General features: G+C 39.6%; 1 protein-coding gene across 14 annotated transcripts in view; it reads right to left on the minus strand.

Moving 5' to 3' along the window:
- Positions 1-11,630, minus strand: part of STAU2 (staufen double-stranded RNA binding protein 2) — a 368,399-nt gene extending 356,769 nt beyond the window's left edge. For 3 of the 14 annotated variants that reach the window (XM_037802415.1, XM_037802426.1, XM_037802427.1), the window contains exons 1-2: positions 10,978-11,044; positions 4,448-4,513 (exon numbers count right to left, since the gene is read on the minus strand). Coding sequence is in view for 4 of the 14 variants with exons in the window: in XM_037802422.1 (XP_037658350.1) it covers positions 4,448-4,465 (18 nt within the window). In the remaining 10 variants the exon portion in view is untranslated. Of the gene's footprint in view, positions 1-1,651; positions 1,707-4,447; positions 4,514-8,828; positions 8,911-10,977; positions 11,093-11,225; positions 11,400-11,594 lie in introns of those variants that run through there. The other 11 variants (XM_037802422.1, XM_037802416.1, XM_037802423.1 and 8 more) reach the window with 9 other exon arrangements.
- Between the last annotated feature and the right edge of the window lie 8,419 nt (positions 11,631-20,049).

Below are 20,049 nucleotides of genomic sequence, written 5' to 3' on the forward strand. Positions count from 1 at the left end.
ACACAAAGAGTAAACTTATTTCCTATTATACCTTCATGACAAAAAGCAAATGTCCTTCTTACACCTTTTATCCTTCTTATGTTCACTATTTGTCTTATCCCCCGACTGTAAACTGCAGTCTAGGGCTACAAGGGAGGAGATGGGAAAACTGTAGATTATATTCCATAGTCAGGCTTGAAGATAAAAAATAACTAAGTGTAAGCAGCAGAAGCTTTTAAGAGAAAAGAACGTGTTCCTGATGCCTATGACAAGAAAGAGAAGGAAAGCACTTGAAGCCAACCTGGACTCGAGAAAATGGCCAAGTGGTTCCTTCCCCCAAACAAATACCTTAATAACTTACCTACCTGTCTGCCCTCCTCTCCCAACCATCTCCAGAGCCGGGCAGCATCAGCAGCCAACAGCATTAACAGTAATATTAATAGCAGTAGCTAAAGAACCAGGAAAAGTGCTATGTATTTTGTCTTTATTACCTCAATTACTCCTCAAAACAAACCCAGGAAATAGCATCACTATCCCTTAAACTTTAAGCCTTTGTTCTTGATGATCATACCCTGGCTTTACACTTTACAATACCTTGGTTCAACTCTATTTTTCCTACAATGCCTGGCTCCCTCTTGTCCTATGGGGTTCTCCTACTGCTCTGGCACTGAAATTCTGTCTTGTTCTCACCTGTTGTCCCTGTTCCATTTCAGTCAGGCTTTAAACCTTCCTCTTAGCTTCCATGTTCCCAACACGTATTACCAAACCTCTCTAAAAGGAACTAGCAGATACATAGACCTCTAAATTCCCTGCTGCTAGGCTCTCCCAAAGCTCCAGGTGCCTAATATAGACTTCCCTTACCTTTACTGCACACTGGCCTATCAAGTCTGCCTCACTAGCTAATCCCAAAAACTTGGCCCTATTTCAGCCACCCACTATAAAATATTACTTCATAGCACGTGTCTTAATTTATACTTGCTACAGCTTAATGTTAAGATGAGCTGCTTTTGCCTAAGTTCTAATTAATCATCAGGGAAAGGCCCAACAATATACTAAATCCGACCTAGTACAGTACCCTGGAAACTGATAGGTGCCCATTACTTGCTGAATAATGAATGAAAAAATATAAAGTGATGATTAGAATAGCTCAGAAAATTCAAGGGATATAGTCCAAAGAATTTTATTTACAAATAAAAAGGAAAAGATGACAGGGGACACATATAAATAATTCACAAAAGGCAAAACACAAACAACAAATGTAAAACAAATCATACAAATGCAAATTAAAATACCACTTTTGTCAGACAGATTGGCAAAGATTGAAAGTGTGTCAAGGAAGTAAGGAATTGGGCATTCTCATATACTTCGGTAGATACAATTTGTTATTCTTGATATCTATGCATCAAATATCTTTAAATTTTACATACCCATTTGACCAGTATTTCCATTTCTAGTAATTTATTTTAAGAATATAACTGGACAAAGGAGTATAGATGTATGTAAAAAAGAATATTCAGCATGACACTAACTATAATATAAAAACCTGTCCAACAATAAGGGGTTGGTTAAGTAAATTTTAGTACTTTCAAATTATGGAGTAAGTCACTTCAGAATATTATGTACTGTATAATCTCAGTATTTTTAAATAACATATATTCACATAAAAACATACCTGCATAGAAAAAAATCTAGAAGTATACACCCCAAAATGTTAGCAGTGAAAATCTCTGTAAAAGAACAGTGGAATTATTTGTGATTTTTTTTTTCTTTTTGCTTATCTATACCACCTAATTTTTATATAATAAGCATGAGTTGCACATGGGTAAAAACACACATTCTTGAAAAGCAAAAGCAAAATTGAGGATCAAAATTTAAAGGTAGAGGTCCACATCAAAACAGAACATGGAACATTTCTATGTTCCATAATAATATTAATGTCAGGCAGAGGTAATAAATAAATTTTAAAATAACTTGGTATTCAATAGCCTGGTCATTTTAAAATTAATTCTAGGACACATATGGAGGAATCTATTAGTACTGAAAATTCAGGTATTTTTAAAAAACAAAAGATTCCCCAAATAAAAATGCAGTACTAATCCTAAAGACAGTGTTGAAATCACATAGTAAAAATCTCAATTGTTTCCAGTTAAGGGACAACTTAAATAGCCTTATCATGCTTTTCACTGTTACCTTGAGAACCTCACTTCTTGATGGAAAGTAATCAGCATGAAAATAATAAAACATAAAAATCACTAATAACTTTAAGAATTCAATGTGATTCTTAAAACCTTAAAAAATGGGGTTTGGGGCTGAAGAGATTCTTCTCTATAGCTTCTATTATTCCAAATAACTTTCCCCTCAGACCTAAACATCTGTGGGTGAAACTTTACATCAGTAACAAGAGGAATTCATTATGTGACTCTAGGAATACATATCTGTTACAAGCAAAGTATATATATATCCAGGCACTGCGCAAAATTTCCAGCCAAAGCACAGGAAACTCTTTGCGGCCATGCAGGACACTGCCTATGACTCAACGTGACCTGTAACCTAACTAGTCAGTAAATCCTCTTTAGGACAAATCCACAAACTATAATTTCCAAAGAAGGTGGCTGGCATAAAATGAATGATCACTTCCATCTACCTGTGATAGAATATGAAATAAATTATTCTATCCAGGTATCCATACAAAAGTTATTTAGCAGCAACTTCACACCTACATCATACTTTGCAAATCATGTCCGATAAAACACTTTCAATACTTCCAATCAGATTTGATAGCAGTTGTAAGGTACAGGAAGTACTAAGCACTGTGGTATTAAGATTCCTTTAAAGCCCATATGATATGGGAATGCTCAGGTGTAACTACAGTTCGTTAATTTTCTTTTGGTATTGTAGAAGTATATTGGAAGGAATGAAGTTATTTCAGGATATTTGTTTTTTCCATTGCTTTGCTTTGTTTTATTTGGAAAAGTCTTTTTATTTGATAAAGTAATTTAAAAAAATAATAAAGCCTATATAGTAATGTCTTTGATGAATGCAAAATATTTGTTAGGCAAGAAAATTTTCTAGTACAAGGAGAAAATCAAAGAAACAACTTTGTATAAGGAAGAGATTTTATGTTATTGGCATTTGTGTTAAGCCAGCATCACATAACACTAAAACCTGCAAAACACTTATGTGGTTATTGTTGAAAAGCACGGCAATCTCCTTGCTTTAGTAACAACCCTAGTACCACCATTCATTCACTCGTTTCAGCAAATATTTGCAAACTATATACAAGAACTGTACTAGGCCCCAGAGATGTAAGAGTAAACAAGCAGACAAGTCACTGTCTTCCTGAAACGTACATGAAGTCTAACTAGAGAGAGAGACGTTGAACAAATAATTACATATTTGAATACAACTGCAAACATTATAATGTCATTAAATAAAAAGGCAATGTGCTATGAAAGCAAATCCTAGGCCTGGGAGTCAAGAAGGGCTTTCCAGAGAAGTGAGTCATACACAGGGGAGAGGAGAGGCCCAGGCTGAAGTCATCTCCCGTGCAAAGCCGCAAAGGCTAGAACGACCTTGACCCAATCTAGAATCTGAAGTAGTCTGGCATAACTGAAGCCTTTAGATGGATCCTTGGGCACACATTAAGTTCAAGATGTATAAAGAACTCCATGCTAAGAGATCAAGTTGGTAACTGCTACATAACTCTGGCGCTCAGATCTAGACCAGGGATAAACTTAGAAGTCATCGGCTTATCAATGGTGTGTGATACAACAGAACTGAAGATTTCTCAGGCAAGGTAAGTGGGATTGAGGGAAGGGAGAGGAAAGGAAGATTACTGCCTCAAATTACAGAAAAAAAAATTTAATTACTTCTCTCTTGATTAGGAATAAAAAAGAATAAAACAAAGTATTTTCTAACATTATAGTTAGGATACAATGCCCTATTTGTTCAGAAAGGTTACGATTAAATGTAAAAAGTTCTTGGAAAAATGCCAAGACCTAAGAAAAACTTCATTCTGTGAGTGTAAGGAATTATATGATGTGGTTCATTCAACAGAGCACCTCCTTATAGCCTTATTCAGTTCCCTCAAAAAGGAAACTTTTAACACATGAATTCAACTGCTTTACAGGATTTGTCTCTAGAAATGCTTTCAGCCTGCAGAACTGCCACCTACGAAAGCTACATCACTCTCAAAAGCATTCTGAACATACCAACAAGTCCTGCAGGGATATGACATCAAAAGGAACATACAAATCTGCTCTGCACACTGAGAAGTTATCAACTTTCAGGACTATAACTACAATCCTTAAACAACCTGCCTTGCTCAGTCTCCTATGATGACTACATAATACGTAATTGCTCTAAAAAGCGATGTTCAGGTTACAGAAACAGAAAAGCTGAGTTAAAATGTTCTGCAGTTTATGGCCAAAGCACATTATAAGTATGACATGCCTTAATACAAACTCACCTGATTTATTTGAAGCATGTTAAGACAATATTGACCAAATTGTTGTATCCCTCACGGCTCCAAAAACTGAAAAGTGAAAATGAAGAAATAAAGTTCAACATAGTCAGTGACCCCTATGTTTAACATTTTAAACACATGCCCTTGATCAAACTCAATTATAAAATGGAAATGATCTAGAGCATCTTAGAATTTTCTATGACGAGGAAAATGTTCTATATCTGTACTGTCCCATCCAATTGCCACTAGCCACATGTAGCTACTGAGCACTTGAAATGTGGCTAGTGCAACCAAGAAAGTAAATTTTTAATTTTATTTCATTTTAATTAATTTAAATTTAAATAACCATGTGTCTAGTGACTACTATATTGGACAGTGCAGATCTAATTGGAACAATTAGAGCCCTTCTGGCTCCAGGGCTCTATGACAATCTTAGCAAAAGAGAAACTGTTAATAAGAAAAAAAAAAAAAAAAAAAAAAAACTCTAAAAGTTTCAGAATTTATTTGTAATGAATAACCCCCTTGCTCAAGTAATGTTTAAGAGCAGCTTTGTTCCTGTGCTCTGTAAGAAAAATTAAGCTTAGAGAAGATGTAGCACAAGTATTCTCTTAGATGATACAGAAAAGACTACATAAATTGCCTAGCTGGATTCAATCCCCCCTTTATTTCCTCTAAGTTTGTGATTTTGTTTATTATTGTTATTATAAAAAACAATATGCACATTAAAATTGCACATAAATTTTCACCATCATCTCACATCCCAAAATATGTGTTGTTACACTGGGTTTGTTTCTTTCTGGGTCTGATCCCCACCTTTGTATTTCTTTCCATGTGGTATATCTCTTTTACATTTAATTTAGATATAGATGCCAAAGAAGGGCAAAGCCCAAATTTTAAAAATAATACATGAATCATGGGCTTTTGAAATAGGAAAAGTATACACAATACATTAATTATGTACAGACCACTCAAGAAAATTATCTACAAAGCAACACAGTCACGATACAGCAAAAGGGTTAATCCAAACAACAAATTATATGCATTTATCATTTGGGTAAAAATTTTTGTGCCCTAAAATAATTTTCATATTGAATTTTCTCTTAGAAGCAAAGGTTTTTGTGATGCATATAAATGAACAAATTTGGGGCGGCTACCATTATTTCAAGGTGACAAACTGGGTTCAACTCAAAATGACTTTAAAAGCTTTTAAGTAGGTTTCTTGCAATCATGTCCTCAGAAGCTATATCAATTTTTATTTCTTTTATAACTACTTTCACATTTCCTCAGAGAACAGGACATTGTAGAAGAAAGAACACAAGGCCTAGGGACCAGTGAATTTGTTTTACTCTAAGCTCTTCAGGAGAGTATCTTGAACCTTGGTGAAATTTGTACTTCTGAGTTCTTTTTCCTTCTTTCTTTTTTTCCTCAATCTTTAAAAAGTAAACTCAGATCTTTGTGGTAGGCAAACTCTATCAAATAGAACACAGCAGAAATAATGAGATACCACTTCCAGGATTAAGTTATAAAAAGACTGTAACTTCCATCCTGTGTGCTCGCCTGCTCTCATTCTCTCACTCACGGGCTGGGAGGGAAGACAGCTGCCACATGGTGAGCTGACCTCTGGAGAGGTCCACACAGCAAAGAACTAAGGGGGACCTCCCACAACCAGCAAGAAACTGAGGCCCTATATCCAAAAGCCCGCAAAGAATTGAATTCTGCCAACAGCCTCGTCAATGAGTTTCAAAGCTGATCTTTCCCCCCAGTCAAGCTTTCAGATGAGACTGGAGCCCCAGCTGATAGCTTGACTGCAATTTCATAAAAGACCTTTAGCCAGAAGCACCCAGCTAAGCTGCATTCAAATTTCTAACCTACAGAAACTGTGACATAATGTTTGCTCTTTTTAAGGCCTTAAATTCTGGGGTAAAAGACAATCCTGTTCAACTCTGAAATTCTAATATTCTACCTGGTATGTTAGGCATTAATATCTGGATAGATTAAAAGATTAAATCCCCTGTACAACACAAGCAAAGAAGTAACAGAAATTGAAAGTGGGAAATTATGAAACCTAAACATCTACATTTTTAATTCAAAAATGAAGTCATTAAAAAGTGTAGCCTTAGACAAATGGTGTTAACCTACACTAGGTTTAACTAAAAATATGGACCCAACCAATTTTCTTTTCTTAATTGAAAATAATTTATTTGGAGGCTAACATATGAATACACCACTAAAATCATCTTAGTGATTTAGTATGCCTTACTTTTTAGAATTCAACATTATTTATTAAGCTCTCAGCAACTCTGAGAAATTCATTTTGTTTTTTATTTAATGTAAGCCTTTAAAAGTTACAAATGCTTATGTGCAGTCAATATTAGGGTTTAGTAACACTGATGACAGATTCCAATGGGTAGACACAGTAGGACTTGGGTACCTTTTTTAAAGTTTCTATATCTTTTGATATACAAAAGGTAGTTTGATGAAGTAAAAAAAATAAAAGTCTCTATTCACTTAAAATTGTACAACTTTAAATATTCTATAAGCCTTTCCTTTTATTATAAAGCAAAGATCTGCACAAATTAAAACATATGAAACTAATGTTTATAACAGTACCCTGTGAGGTAACTGGAAAACATTCTGAAATTATTCCTTTCCAAATTATATCAGATTTTCACCAACATAAAAATTATAAATCACACTATCCCAGGGACAATTCAGGATGCCCACAGTGTCTTTAAGACCTCACTACTTCTTTAAAGACCTGTCCAGTCTACCATCCTGTATTTTAAACAATTTGATAAAATACCAAGGCATATAAATAAAATGTAGAACAGTTTTATACTACTTGTGGTTTCATAAATTCCACCTCTCCCTCCCCTACCCTTCAAAAAAGTTCCCAGCTACAGTTCATTCCAATTACAGCTAAGTACTTTTAGGGAAACCTATTCACATGTCTCAAAAATGCTCTACGGGTGATACCTAGTAAGGCACATTAGGACATGCAGTTCCAGATTCCAATAAGCCACTCAATGAAGCAGGTGTGGCAGTTTATGGAGAGAGGACACAAAAACTGGGGAAGACCTGCTGCTCCTGAGGAGTTAAAGAACCAACCTGTATCTGAAATGTACTGCTATTACCCACCGTTTTTATTACGAATTACATTATAAACACTTCATAAACAAAACCACTTCATAAACAAAAACTGTATATAATTAAAATCTACACAATCCTCAAAAGTTAAATACTGTTTTATAAAACTGCATTATTATTGTCTATAATCTTTTTATATTAACATCATCCCACAATTGTTATGCAATTCTCACTTAAATGTCTTGCTTGATAACATGAAAAGCAAAAACATTTACTATCCCCATTCTTAGACTGCAAACTACTACAAAACTAATCAGCGGGATCCTTAAAAAAAAGCTTGAAAAATATTTTTAATTTATTTTTTAAAAGTAGGGAAGAACAACAACAACAACAACAAAAACCTGCTTTTAGGTAAGGAAAATGAAAAAAGTTAGTATACATTTGAGTATCTCCTAAGAGCCTATGAAAGACTCTAAGTATACAGCAGTCTTACTCCACAACCTATTCAGTGAAAAACTCCATATACCAGGCAAGAACAAAAGAAAACTAAGACACCAATTTTATATGCGGTGCCATCTTTTACAATAACTCACTTAATCCTCATCACTTTGGGATGTAGGTGTTATCTCCATGTTTCTAGAGGTTGGGCTACTTGTCCAGTCACATAGCTAGAATTCAAACCCAGTTTTCTTTCTCTCTCCTTCTTCCTCTCTCTCTCTCCTCTCTCCCTCTCTCCCTTTCTCTCTCCCTCTCTTTCTCTCTCCAGCCCCCTAAGTCGTCCTCTCTTGACTATACACTAAAACATAAACAAAGATTTGACTGCGTAAAATTTTTTCCTGTACCGAAGTCAGAAACTTAACCTCCTAGGATAACATAATAGCAAGTCTCCTATATAGAACTTTGGAGACTTACTCAATAAACGCATAAACAAAATATATAATTGTTACAGATTCTAGACACTCATTTAATATTTTCTTGAGTACCAAGAAAAGAAGCACAAATACAATCTATATATATAAATTTATTACACTGTGCTTGTCTCAAATTATGCAGTCTAATATTAACACAGAACTGTTCTGCAATATATGAGCAGATACCCAGCACTCAAAACATGCAAAAAAGAAACAAAGAAACAGCAAAAAAACAGAAAGTACAAAAAAAAAAAAAAAAAACAAAAAAAAAACCACCCAACAACTAAAACAACTTCATCTTGCAGAACCTGATCCTAACAAAGGAAAACCACTCAGCCTCACTTTCTGTATTGTTTACATATTAAAAACTTAGATGATCATCTTACATATTCTTGATACAGTTTTTCTTGGTTGAAAAGCAGACCAGCCGCTCTATTCTAGAACTTCATTCCAGGCAAGTCAAGTAAGCTGCAATGTAAAATTTAAATGGTTTTCCAGGCTGAAGTATTTAGGAGTAAAGGGCTACAAATGTATGTAACTTACTCTCAAATAGTCTAGAAAAAAATACACTGTGTGATAGAGAGCAAATGGGTAAAATGTTAAAAGGTGATTGTGAGTAAAGGTTACATGGGTGTTCCATTATTCTTATTCTTGTAACTTTTCTTTAGGTTTGAAATAATTTCCCAATAAAAAGTTAAAACCAAAAAAGTATGTAACATTCTATCTAAAGTTAACAATACATACTTGGATTATACAGCAATGTTTTTACAAATTCAAAACACTGTTTTTTAGGGAAAAATACAATAACTTGTGAGGAAATATGCACCATAGCCTATAAACTAATGATCACTTAGGAGTAAATTTCAAACTACACCTCAACTGAATGAAATGTGGCAGTGGGGGCTTGAGTTGAAACTATACCAGAAAAAAAGCACACACCATGCAGTTTAACACAACTGCTTCACAAATTTAATACAGGCCTGCTGCAAAATGCAGCAAATCTCCAATTCAAGCAATATGTGATATCTCTGGTTTTGCAGTAAAATATAGACAGACCAAACAATGAAAAACCTGCCATATTACAAAACAATCAAGAAGCAGAATAAGTCTTGGTTTTGATGGTTTTATTAAATAAGGTTTTTCCACTGCAGCTCATTTCACAACATCGTATTCAAATCATCCCAGAAAGCAAGGAGGAAGAAATAGCCTCCTGGTTGCAATCTTTTCTCCTACAAGCTGATCCTGCCTGCCCATCACAATTTTCGTTTCAAGTATTCCATATTCTTCTGAAACGTAAGGATGCACCAGTAGAGAAGTACTGTTCTGCAACAGTTCACCAAAAATTGTGAAATCAAACACTAAATGATCAAGATTTTCAGTTAACACTGAAGTACCTTTAAAGTATCATTTCTATCCCTTTTGCTGGATCCACCCACTTTAAAATCCTTTAGTAAATTCCCTGAATTGGATGGTCTTTACCCAAGTAGTTTTTAACCTTTAGTGGGGGAGGGGGGAGAAGGGAGTCACTGCCAGTATGGACCCTTTTGAAAATTATTCACAAATGACAAATTATGCACATATCCAGGTATGTCCAGAAGCCCCAAGGCATTACCCCGCCCCCCTCCATAAGAATCCCAGTTTTGCATCTCCTCTATTGCCTCTGCAGAGCACCCCCCTCACAATCCCCGGATCTCCCCAGGAAGAGACTGGAGTCCCTCCCCTCACACACGGGATAACTGATCTTTGTCTCTGCCCAACTCCCTTCGCCCCGGCAAGGTCACTAACTGCCAACTACCCCTTTAAGCCGAGCCATTGGGGTAACAGTTCGTAAGAGCCACGACAGGACTTGCTGTCATGGGATACATTTTGTCCCCTCAGCCCCACCTACCTTCCCCATTTCGGCGAATTACGTCTTCACCACTTGCCCATTATACAGAAATAGCCGTCACCACCCCCACCCCCCCGGCGCACCCTGGCCCCGTCAGTCCTCGTCTAGCTCCCCCGGCCCGGTCTCCGCAGACTCTCCAGGGCCTCCCTCCATCTCCTCCCCCTCCGCAGGGACCTTCCCCCTCACTCCCCCACAGGGCCACCTCACTCGCCCTCCTCTCTTCCGGCCGTGCCCACCCCGGCCCCCAAGACCCCCACCTTCCTGCGTCCTCAGTCGGGTTCCTGCCCCCCCCATCCCGCAACCCCCCCACTTGGGCCGGCCCCCTCGCCCTCCTCCCGGCTCCTCCCCTCAGGACACCTGTGTCCTCCCACCCCCTCCACACACGCCCCCCCCATCATCAGCCTCCTCTCCCGCGGACCCCTCCCCTCCCCCTTGCATCACTCCCCGTCGTTCTCCTCCCCTCCCCCCTCCCCAGAGACAGCCCGAGGAGGGAGGGAAGGCGCGGGGGAGGGGAGGCCGCGAAGGGGCCCCTCTTCTCGGGGTTCACCGCGCGCCAGGGACCTGCATGGCGCCCTGGAGCCCTCTGCGTCCTCCGCCAGCAGGGCAGGAGTCGGGGCCTCCCGGGCGCCCCCAACAAGGGTATTTACCTTCTTGCCAGGGACACTTTGCAGACGGCTCCAACATTGGCAAACACTACAGAGAACTGACCCCGCTCGGCCGCCGCCGCCGCCGGCTTCCACCCCTCGGGCTCCCCGCCCCCCGCCTCCGCCCGCCTCCCCTCCGCTCCCGCCGCGCCCTCCCGGGCCCGCGCCGCGCACCCCCGCCTGCGCGGCCGCTCCAGCGCGCGCTCCCGGCCCGCCGCGGGCCCGCGTCGCGCACCCGGGCACGGCACTACCTCCGTTCCGCCTGCCGCCCGCGCCCCGAGCGCGGCCATTGTTTGTGGCGCCGCGCCTGCCCCCTGGCGGCCGCCCGGCCCCCCGCAGCAGAGGCCGCTGCGGGCGCTGCGGTGCTGGCCCCGGTGGAGAGGGTGCCGGGGCGAGGCCGTTCCCGGGAGCCTTGAGCACTAGGGCGAGCGAGTGCGTGGGGAGCGCGCCCGGTGGGTAGTCTCTGGGTCCCCAGCCAGCCCGCCGCCCCGCCCTCTCCGCTGCCAAGGCTTGGCCTGGGGTAGCCCTTCCCACACCTGCACTCGGCCACTCCCTCCCCCGCCGAGCTGACCTTCTGCTCTTTCTAGACGGCGTTCCGCGCCCTGGTTCCCTGCTCGTACCTTTCCCAGGCTCTCTGGCTGCCCACCTCGGCTCTGCAGGGACCGCGCGACCATCCCGCGTCTGCTCCGGCCGCCGCTGTGCGCCGCACCGTTTAGCAGATCCTGCACCTTTCCAGACAGGAGGGTGGGGAAGGGAGAAGGGGGGGAGGGGAGAGGGGTTCATTTAAATTGTCTCAGAGAGCACTAGCGATCCGTGATCCTAGATCGGAAGCGTAGCCAAACATCCTCTTCGATCAAAAAAAGTCGTATTTGGCCACATTAAAATGCAATTCTTGAAACCAAACATGAGGGTCATCTTAAAACAGTGCCCTAGATCCTGGATTTTTGAGGCAAGATTGCCAGAAAACTGGAATGAGTTCTTGGTGTGTCCTGGGTTACTTACGTCCATTTAACTTCAGCCCAGTAAAGCCCAATGAAGCTCAGCACTTTGTTTAGTAAATGGCATCAAAAATAATCTGACAGTAAATCTAGAAATAAATTGGTGTGTTTTCACAAATTTATCTGTTTGTATTATTGTTCCCCAGGGTTCTCTTCTAGTATCGCTTCTCCACCTGAGAAATGTCTGCCAGGCCTGAGATTTCAGCCATCATCTAAAACCAATAGTTCTCACATCTACAACCAGGGAGACCAAATAGTGTGGTTAAAAACACGGGCACCTTCAACGTATTGGAATAGCTAGAAGTAAATACCTGAACTATCAAACTCCAACCCAGTGGCCTTGACTCTTGAAAACTATTGTATAACTATGTAGCTCACAAGGGGAGACAGTGTGATTGTGAAAACCTTGTGGATTGCACTCCCTTTATCCAGTGTATGGATGGATGAGTAGAAAAATGGGGACAAAAAAACTAAATGAAAAATAGGGTGGGATGGGGGGGATGATTTGGGTGTTCTTTTTTACTTTTTCTTTTTATTCTTATTCTTTCTGGTATAAGGAAAATGTTCAAAAATAGATTGGGGTGATGAATGCATAAATATATGATGGTACTGTGAACAGTTGATTGTACACCATGGATGGTTGTATGGTATGTGAATATATCTCAATAAAACTGAATTTAATTAAAAACAAACAAAAAAAAAAAAAAAAAACAAGGGCACCAGAATCAGATAGCCAGGACAGGTTGTCCACTGGTTAACCAAGGGATGTCAGACATTTTACGTATTCAGTGTCACAGTTGCCTCTTTTGTTCAAAAGGAGACTGAAAGTGATAATATAACAAACGTTATGTATTAACACATTAATTTAAACAGGGCCTAGCATATGGTAAATGTCACCTAGAACTCTTTCCTATGTTCTTTTCTCCCCTTTCACTTCTGCCAGTTCCCTCAAACAAACTCAACATGTTGAATCTTCCTTAAATATTCACTAGTCCCTGATGAATGACTTCTAGTTCCTCAATCCTGCCCCTAGTCGACATTCAAACACTTTATGAATGGTTTGAGTAAGTGCATGCCTTTCACACCAGTCATACTGAAGGATGAGCCTTCCACTTCTGGGCCTTTTTACCTGCTATTCCCTCTTCCTTTGCTTGATGAACAAATCATCCTTCATTTCTGCATTAATTTCTGAAGCCAACTGCAATGCAATTCTGACACTATCTGGAGCTATGTCCAACTCCCTAGGTTAATGTCACAGTACTCAGAATTCCGCCTTCAATTCCAACACCAGCCACCAGTTCCAGAGTCCCCAGGATACCCACACTTCTGACCAACTGGCTAAAAATTGAGGGTCTCCGCCACACCCTCAGGTTCGATAATTCACTAGAACAACTCACAAAGCTCAGAAAAATGATATACCACCAATTACAGTTTTACAATAGCAAAAAAGACACAAATAAGAAGAAGCAAAAAAGAAGAGAACCAGAAGGTAAAGTCTCGGAGGGTCCCCAAATGCAAGCTTCTGTGTCCTCTCCCTGTGGAATCAGGATATGTCACCTTCCCAGCACAATTGATGTGTATAATTGGGGTTTTTATTGGAGTTTCATTACATAGACATGATTGATTGAATCATTGCCCACCTGGTTGAACTCAGTCTCCAGCTGCTCTCCCCTTCCTTGAGTTTGGGCTGGTATGTGGCTCAAAGCCCCAATCCCTAATCACATGGTTGGTCTTTGTGGTATGCCCCACCCCCACACACACCCTGAGTCTTCTCCTTAACATAAACTATCAGTTGATTCTTCCATGAATAACAAAAGATGCTTCTATAACAGGAAATTCCAAATATAGAGAGGTTATCTGTCCCCAGGCACCAGGACAAAGGCCAGACCTCTTGGGAGACCAAATTCCTTGCTTTGCAATGTCATTCAAAAATTGCCTCCCTGAAAGGCATTCTGTCACTCTTCTGAGCATACCAGTCCTCTCCTCTTGGTGCTCTCTTCACCGATATTGCAGGTATATTAGAACTGTTTCCAAACCTGTCTCCCCTTGCCAAACTGTGCACTGTTTAAGGGCAGGCTCAGTGTCTCATTTGTCTTGGTAGTCCCAGCATCCAGTAGCAAGTAGGTGCACTGGATGCAATAACCGGATGGGATTATGCTTTTGGAAATGACTTGAAGTACTCAGGAATTTCATTCCTTTTGGTTCAGACCATTAAAGTTAATTGAAAACTTTATCTCAACCATAACTTTTTCTTATTACTGATTTTAAGTCTTTAGTAAGCCCACATAGAACTGAATTTCTAAAAGCCATAATTATCCAAGTAGAAATTGTTTTTTAGCTCAAATCACCATTTTCAATTGCTCAAAATGTATAGCACTAGTACATGAAATCATCTGAGTGATATGGAAATCCATATATAAATCTTCTTAGAATTTACTTTAAAATAAAATATTTGTACCCAGAGTTAGCCTAACTGTGAAGTGTGAGGCCATGGGACCCAAAAAATGATCACACTTCTGACAACTGCAAGTTTGAGGGGTTCCCAAAACCATCTTTAGAACTGATAATTCACTAGAAGGACTCATAGAACTCAATGAAAGCAATTATCCTCATGGTTATAGTTTATTACAGGAGAAGATTCAAATCAGCCATGGGACAGAGTCTAGCAGGGGACCCAGTCACGAAACTTCCATTGTCTTCTCCTGTGGAGTCAAGGTGCATTACCCTTTTGGTATGGGTATGTGACAATACACACTAAGTATTGCCAACCAGGGAAGCACATGTGAGCTTTGGTATCCAGAGTTTTTATCGGGGTCTCATTACATGGGTTTGACTGATTGACAGGTCAAATGGTAGGACTCAGTCTCCAAGTCCACTGAGAGACATGATCCAAGCCCCACCCTCATTTACACTGTTGGTCAATCTGGAGTGGCCAGCCCCCACCCTAAACAAAGACACTCCCATGGGGTATGACATACATGACCCCAAGAACCCTAGGGCAAAAGCCAGACTTCTCTTTGGGGAAGGCCAAATGCTTTAGTAATTCTTTGTATAGGAGTGGAAAATATTGAATATTTAAAGAGAAGTGAACGAACTGGCATCTGATTAAAACAAAGCAACTGATTTTTCAATGCATCTTTATCAAACACTATTGCAGTCAGATATTCAGCCATACAGAAAAAGATAATGCTTTCAAAAATTCTTCATGGTCAGGTTTGAGAGGTTTGAATGAAACACATTCCAGAGTCATAAACCTTTTTCTCTTCCAGCTAGGTCCTCTTCTTTATTATATTATAGTACCCTTTCTTGACATTTATTTTCCTATAAAATTCAACTTCCCACAGCCCCCACCATAAAAGGTACTCTCCTCTATACACTCATATCTGAACAATATTTTTATCACTACACTCTATTTATGTGTTTCTTCCAGTATACTTTAACCTTCTTGAAGTCTTGAACAATGATTTCCTCATCTTTGTTTCTCCAGCACATTGCCTGTGGTGCTCAGTAAATGCTTATTGAATGAGTGGGTTAGTGAATTTGACAAAACTGCTATGTACCAAGTGCTATTCTCCAGTCCAAGAACATAGCAATAGAAAAAATCTGCAAAGTCTTTGCCCTCATGGAGTTACAGAGGAATGAGTAGATAAATAAATGAAATAAACACTACTAAATACTTTACCTCTATTAGAATAGCATTTTGGAAATTCCAAATGTATTTTTACATTCACAAATTAATTGCTTGGATCTCAGTATTTTTTCTAAAATTATGATGTCATAAGAGCTATTTTATGCCTATTCCGACCTATTCTTACCTATTGTTACTGAAATGATTTAAGATTTTGTGATATTATGATGGGATGAATGTATTTTGTATTTGGAAAGAATATGTTTTTCTGGGGACCAGGGGGTGGAATGTGCCGGTTTGTATATATTATGCCCCCAGAAAAAGCCATATTCTTTTATGCAATCTTGTAGGGGCAGTGGTATTAGTGTTGATTAGGTTGGAACTTTCTGATTGAGTGTTCCAAGGAGATGTGACCCACCCAACTGTGAGTGACACCTTTGGTTAGGGTGTGAACTCTGATTGAATGTTTCCATGGAGGTGTGGCCCCACCCATTCAGCGTGGGTCTTGATTAGTTCACTGGAGTCTTATAAAAGGGCTCACAAACAGAAGGACCTCAGAGCTGCAAGTTAGACAGACATTTTGAAGATGGCCATTGAAAGCAGACTTTGGCTCCAGAGAAGCTAAGAGAGGACAAATGCCCCAAGAGCAACATTTTGAAGAATGCACACAAACTGAGAAAGGAGCTGGAACTCAACCTGGGATCAGCAGATGCCAGCCGCATGCCTTCCCAGCTAACAGAGGTTTTCCGGATGCCAATGGCCTTCCTCCAGTGAAGGTACCCGATTGTTGATGCCTTACCTTGGACACTTAATGGCCTTAGACTATAACTTTGAAACCAAACAAACCCCCTTTATAAAAGCCAATCCATTTCTGGTATTTTGCATAACGGCTGCATTAGCAAACTGGAACAATGACCCTGGATGGAATTTAGTGAAGGAGAAAAGGCTCAAATATTATTAATATACATGAAAAAATGGAATATAGACTATAAGCTTTATCTCAATGCTAAATTTCTTGAACTTGATAACTGCACTTAAGGTGGTTATATAGGAGAAAATCCTTGTTCTTAGGAAATGTACATGGCAGTATTAAGTGTTCAGAGACCATGATGTATACAACCTACACTCAAGTGTTTAGGAAATGGATTGATATAGAGACACATACATGGATAGATGGAAGACAGAATGATATGGCAAATGTGGCAAAATGTTAAAATTGATAGATCTGGGTATCTGGGGAATGGGGAGTTGGGACATATTTGACTTCTCTGTATGGGGTTTCTATTATTTTTGTAACTGCCTGTAAGTTTGAAAGTATTTTAAAATAAAATTAGTTATTGGGGTATCAGCCAGGACATAAAGGTATAGTATTCCATGTTACAATTTATACTCTAGTGAAAAACAATAGAAATCAATTATGTTACAAATATAATGATTAAGAATGAAACAGATTTATTTAATAAATTTTGCAGACGGTTCTTTTAAGTCTTATAGAACATAGTGTTTGTTCTAATTTGCCAATGCTGCCAGAATGCAAAACACCAGAAATGGATTGCCTTTTATAAAAGGGGGTTTATTTGATTATACAGTTACAGTCTTAAGGCCATAAAACATCCAAGGTAATGCATCAACAATCGGGTACCTTCACTGGAGGGTGGCCAATGGCGTCTGGAAAACCTCTGTTAGCTGGGAAGGCACGTGGCTGGAGTCTGCTCCAAGTTCTGGTTTCAAAATGGCTTTTTCCCAGGACATTCCTCCCTGGGCTTCGCTCCTCAAAAATGTCACTCTTAGTTGCTCTTGGGACGTTTGTCCTCTCTTAGCTTCTCCAGAGCAAAAGTCTGCTTTCAAAGGCCGTCTCCAGAATGTCTCTGTAAGCTGAAGCTCCTCTCTCAGTTCCAGTGTGTTCTTCAAAGTGTCCCTCTTGGCTGTAGCTCCTCTTCAAAATGTCACTCTCAGCTGCACTGAGTTCCTTCTGTTTGTCAGCTCATTTATATGGTTCCAGTGATTTAATTTAGACCCACCCTGAATGGGTGGTGTTCTAGATTGCTAATGCTGAATGCAAAACACCAGAGATGGATTGGCTTTTATAAAAAGGGGGTTTATTTGGCTACACAGTTACAGTCTTAAGGCCATAAAGTGTCCAAGGTAACACATCAGTAATCGGGTACCTTCACTGGAGGATGGCCAATGGTATCTGGAAAACCTCTGTTAGCTGGGAAGGCACGTGGCTGGTGTCTGCTCCAAAGTTCTGGTTTCAAAATGGCTTTCTCCCAGGACGTTCCTCTCTAGCAAGCTTGCTCCTCTTCAAAATGTCACTCACAGCTGCACTGAGTTCCTTCTCTTTGAGTCAGCTCATTTATATGGCTCCACTCATCAAGGCCCACCCTGAATGGGTGGAGCCATGCCTCTATGGGAATATCTCATCAGAGTCATCACCCACAGCTGGGTGGGGCACATTCCAAGCAAATCTAATCAGCACCAAAACGTCTGCCCCACAAGACTACATCAAAGATAATGGCATTTGGGGGACACAATACATTCAAACTAGCACAGGTGGGGTAACACCTCCATGGAAATTATCTAATCAGAGTCATCACCCACAGCTGGGTGGGGCGCATCTCCACAGAAACACTCAAAGAATTGCAATCTAATCAACACTGCCCACACAAGATTACATCAAAGATAATGGCATTTGGGGGGACATAATACATTCAAACCAGCACAGTATTCAACAAATATTTTTAAATAAAAATAATCGGAACCCAATTATCCTTATATTGACTTGTCTTCTTCCTCCATACCTATCATCTTCTCTCTAAACCTCCATTATTTGGGGAGGGGAGATAGACTTTCCACATGCCAATAATTTGCTCTTTAGCCATATTCTGTCTAATATTCTTATTCAAATTTTTTTTGTTAAATTTGTAACAGTATTTTATTAGGTCTCAACTTTCTTCCCAGATAGCCAAGATACAAGATAAAACAACTTTTCAATCTACCTTTTCTTCTCAATCTGATTTTATCATATACAAATTGAGTTCTTTTATTGAATGTATACTTGTATTATGTTTGTCTACAGTGCAAATAACTCATAGCAAGTATTCCTCCATTTCATCGGTTATTTTTCTTCTAGTCTGGGTTCTCTTCTAACTTTTGAATGCAATTTCCTTTTTTTTTTTTTTTAAAGCAGTAATATTTTGCATAATTTCAACGAAATTTAGTTTCATTTTGCTCATACTTAAATCTGGGTATCTCTCTCCATATTTTCTATTAGCTTACTTTTGTCCAGCAGAGCCTCTGAGGAGAACAAAATTATGGGGTTTTTTGTTCATTTTATTAGTTTTTAGGCATGGGAGTTTATAATCTGGCTTTACTCCAACATCTTTATCCTAAATTTCTGATATTTTTCTTTGAACCGTATATATATCTAACAAAGCCTAGAAATATGCCTTATTTAAATTTCCTCTCAGTAGAAATAAATTTGGGACATCTCTGCACACTGGTGGGGGAGGGGAGGTGGTGGGAAAAGGATGGCAGCTGCTGCTTCTTAAACAACTGCACTTACTTCCCCAAAAATTTTTTTATCATTCTGAGTTTGTTCTTTCAGTTAAACCTAAAGCCACTATATATGTCCATGACAATTATAAATAGAAATTAGACAAAGAACAAATAGAAATAATTTCTATTTCTTCTACATAGAGCACTTCTTGGGTATAGAGGAAATACATGCTCAGGAGGATTAATTTAAATTTGTTGGTAAAATGCAGTTCTTTCAGCATGTTTTGGCTTTTGTATAGAAAAGAGACTGTAGTTAAGTTGGCTGTACCAGTTTGTATATATTATGTCCCCCAGAAAATGCCATGTTCTTTGATATAATCTTGTGGGGACAGACGTATTAGTGTTGATTAGATTGGAATTCTTTGATTGAGTGTTTCCATGGAGATGTAACTCAATCAACTATGAGTGAAACATTTGATTGGATAATTTCCATAGAGGTGTTCAGTGTGGGTGTTAACTGGATCACTGGAGTAGTATAAAGGAATTCACAGACAGAGGGAGCTAGCTGTAGCTGAGAGAGACATTTTGAAGACGGCTGTTGGAAGCTGATGCAGACATTCTGGAGAATGCCATTTTGAAACACAACCTGGGAGCAAGCAAATGCCAGCCACGTGCCTTCCCAGCTAACAGAGGTTTTCCGGGCACCATTGGCTACCCTCCAGTAAAGGTACCCGATTGTCGATGTGTTATCTTGGACACTTTATGGCTTTAAAGACTCTAATTGTGTAACCAAATAAGCCCCCTTTTATAAAAGCCAATCAATTTCTGGTCTTTTACATTCCAGCAGCATTAGCAAACCGGAACATTGGCCTACCCTCTTCTTCTTCTCAATCACAATATATTCATACAAATCAAAAGTTGAATCCCCCGGAGGTGGTTCTTTACCACAGA

This window comes from Choloepus didactylus, chromosome 14 (genome assembly GCF_015220235.1).
Source record: "Choloepus didactylus isolate mChoDid1 chromosome 14, mChoDid1.pri, whole genome shotgun sequence".
NCBI classification, from domain to species: Eukaryota; Metazoa; Chordata; class Mammalia; order Pilosa; family Megalonychidae; genus Choloepus; species Choloepus didactylus.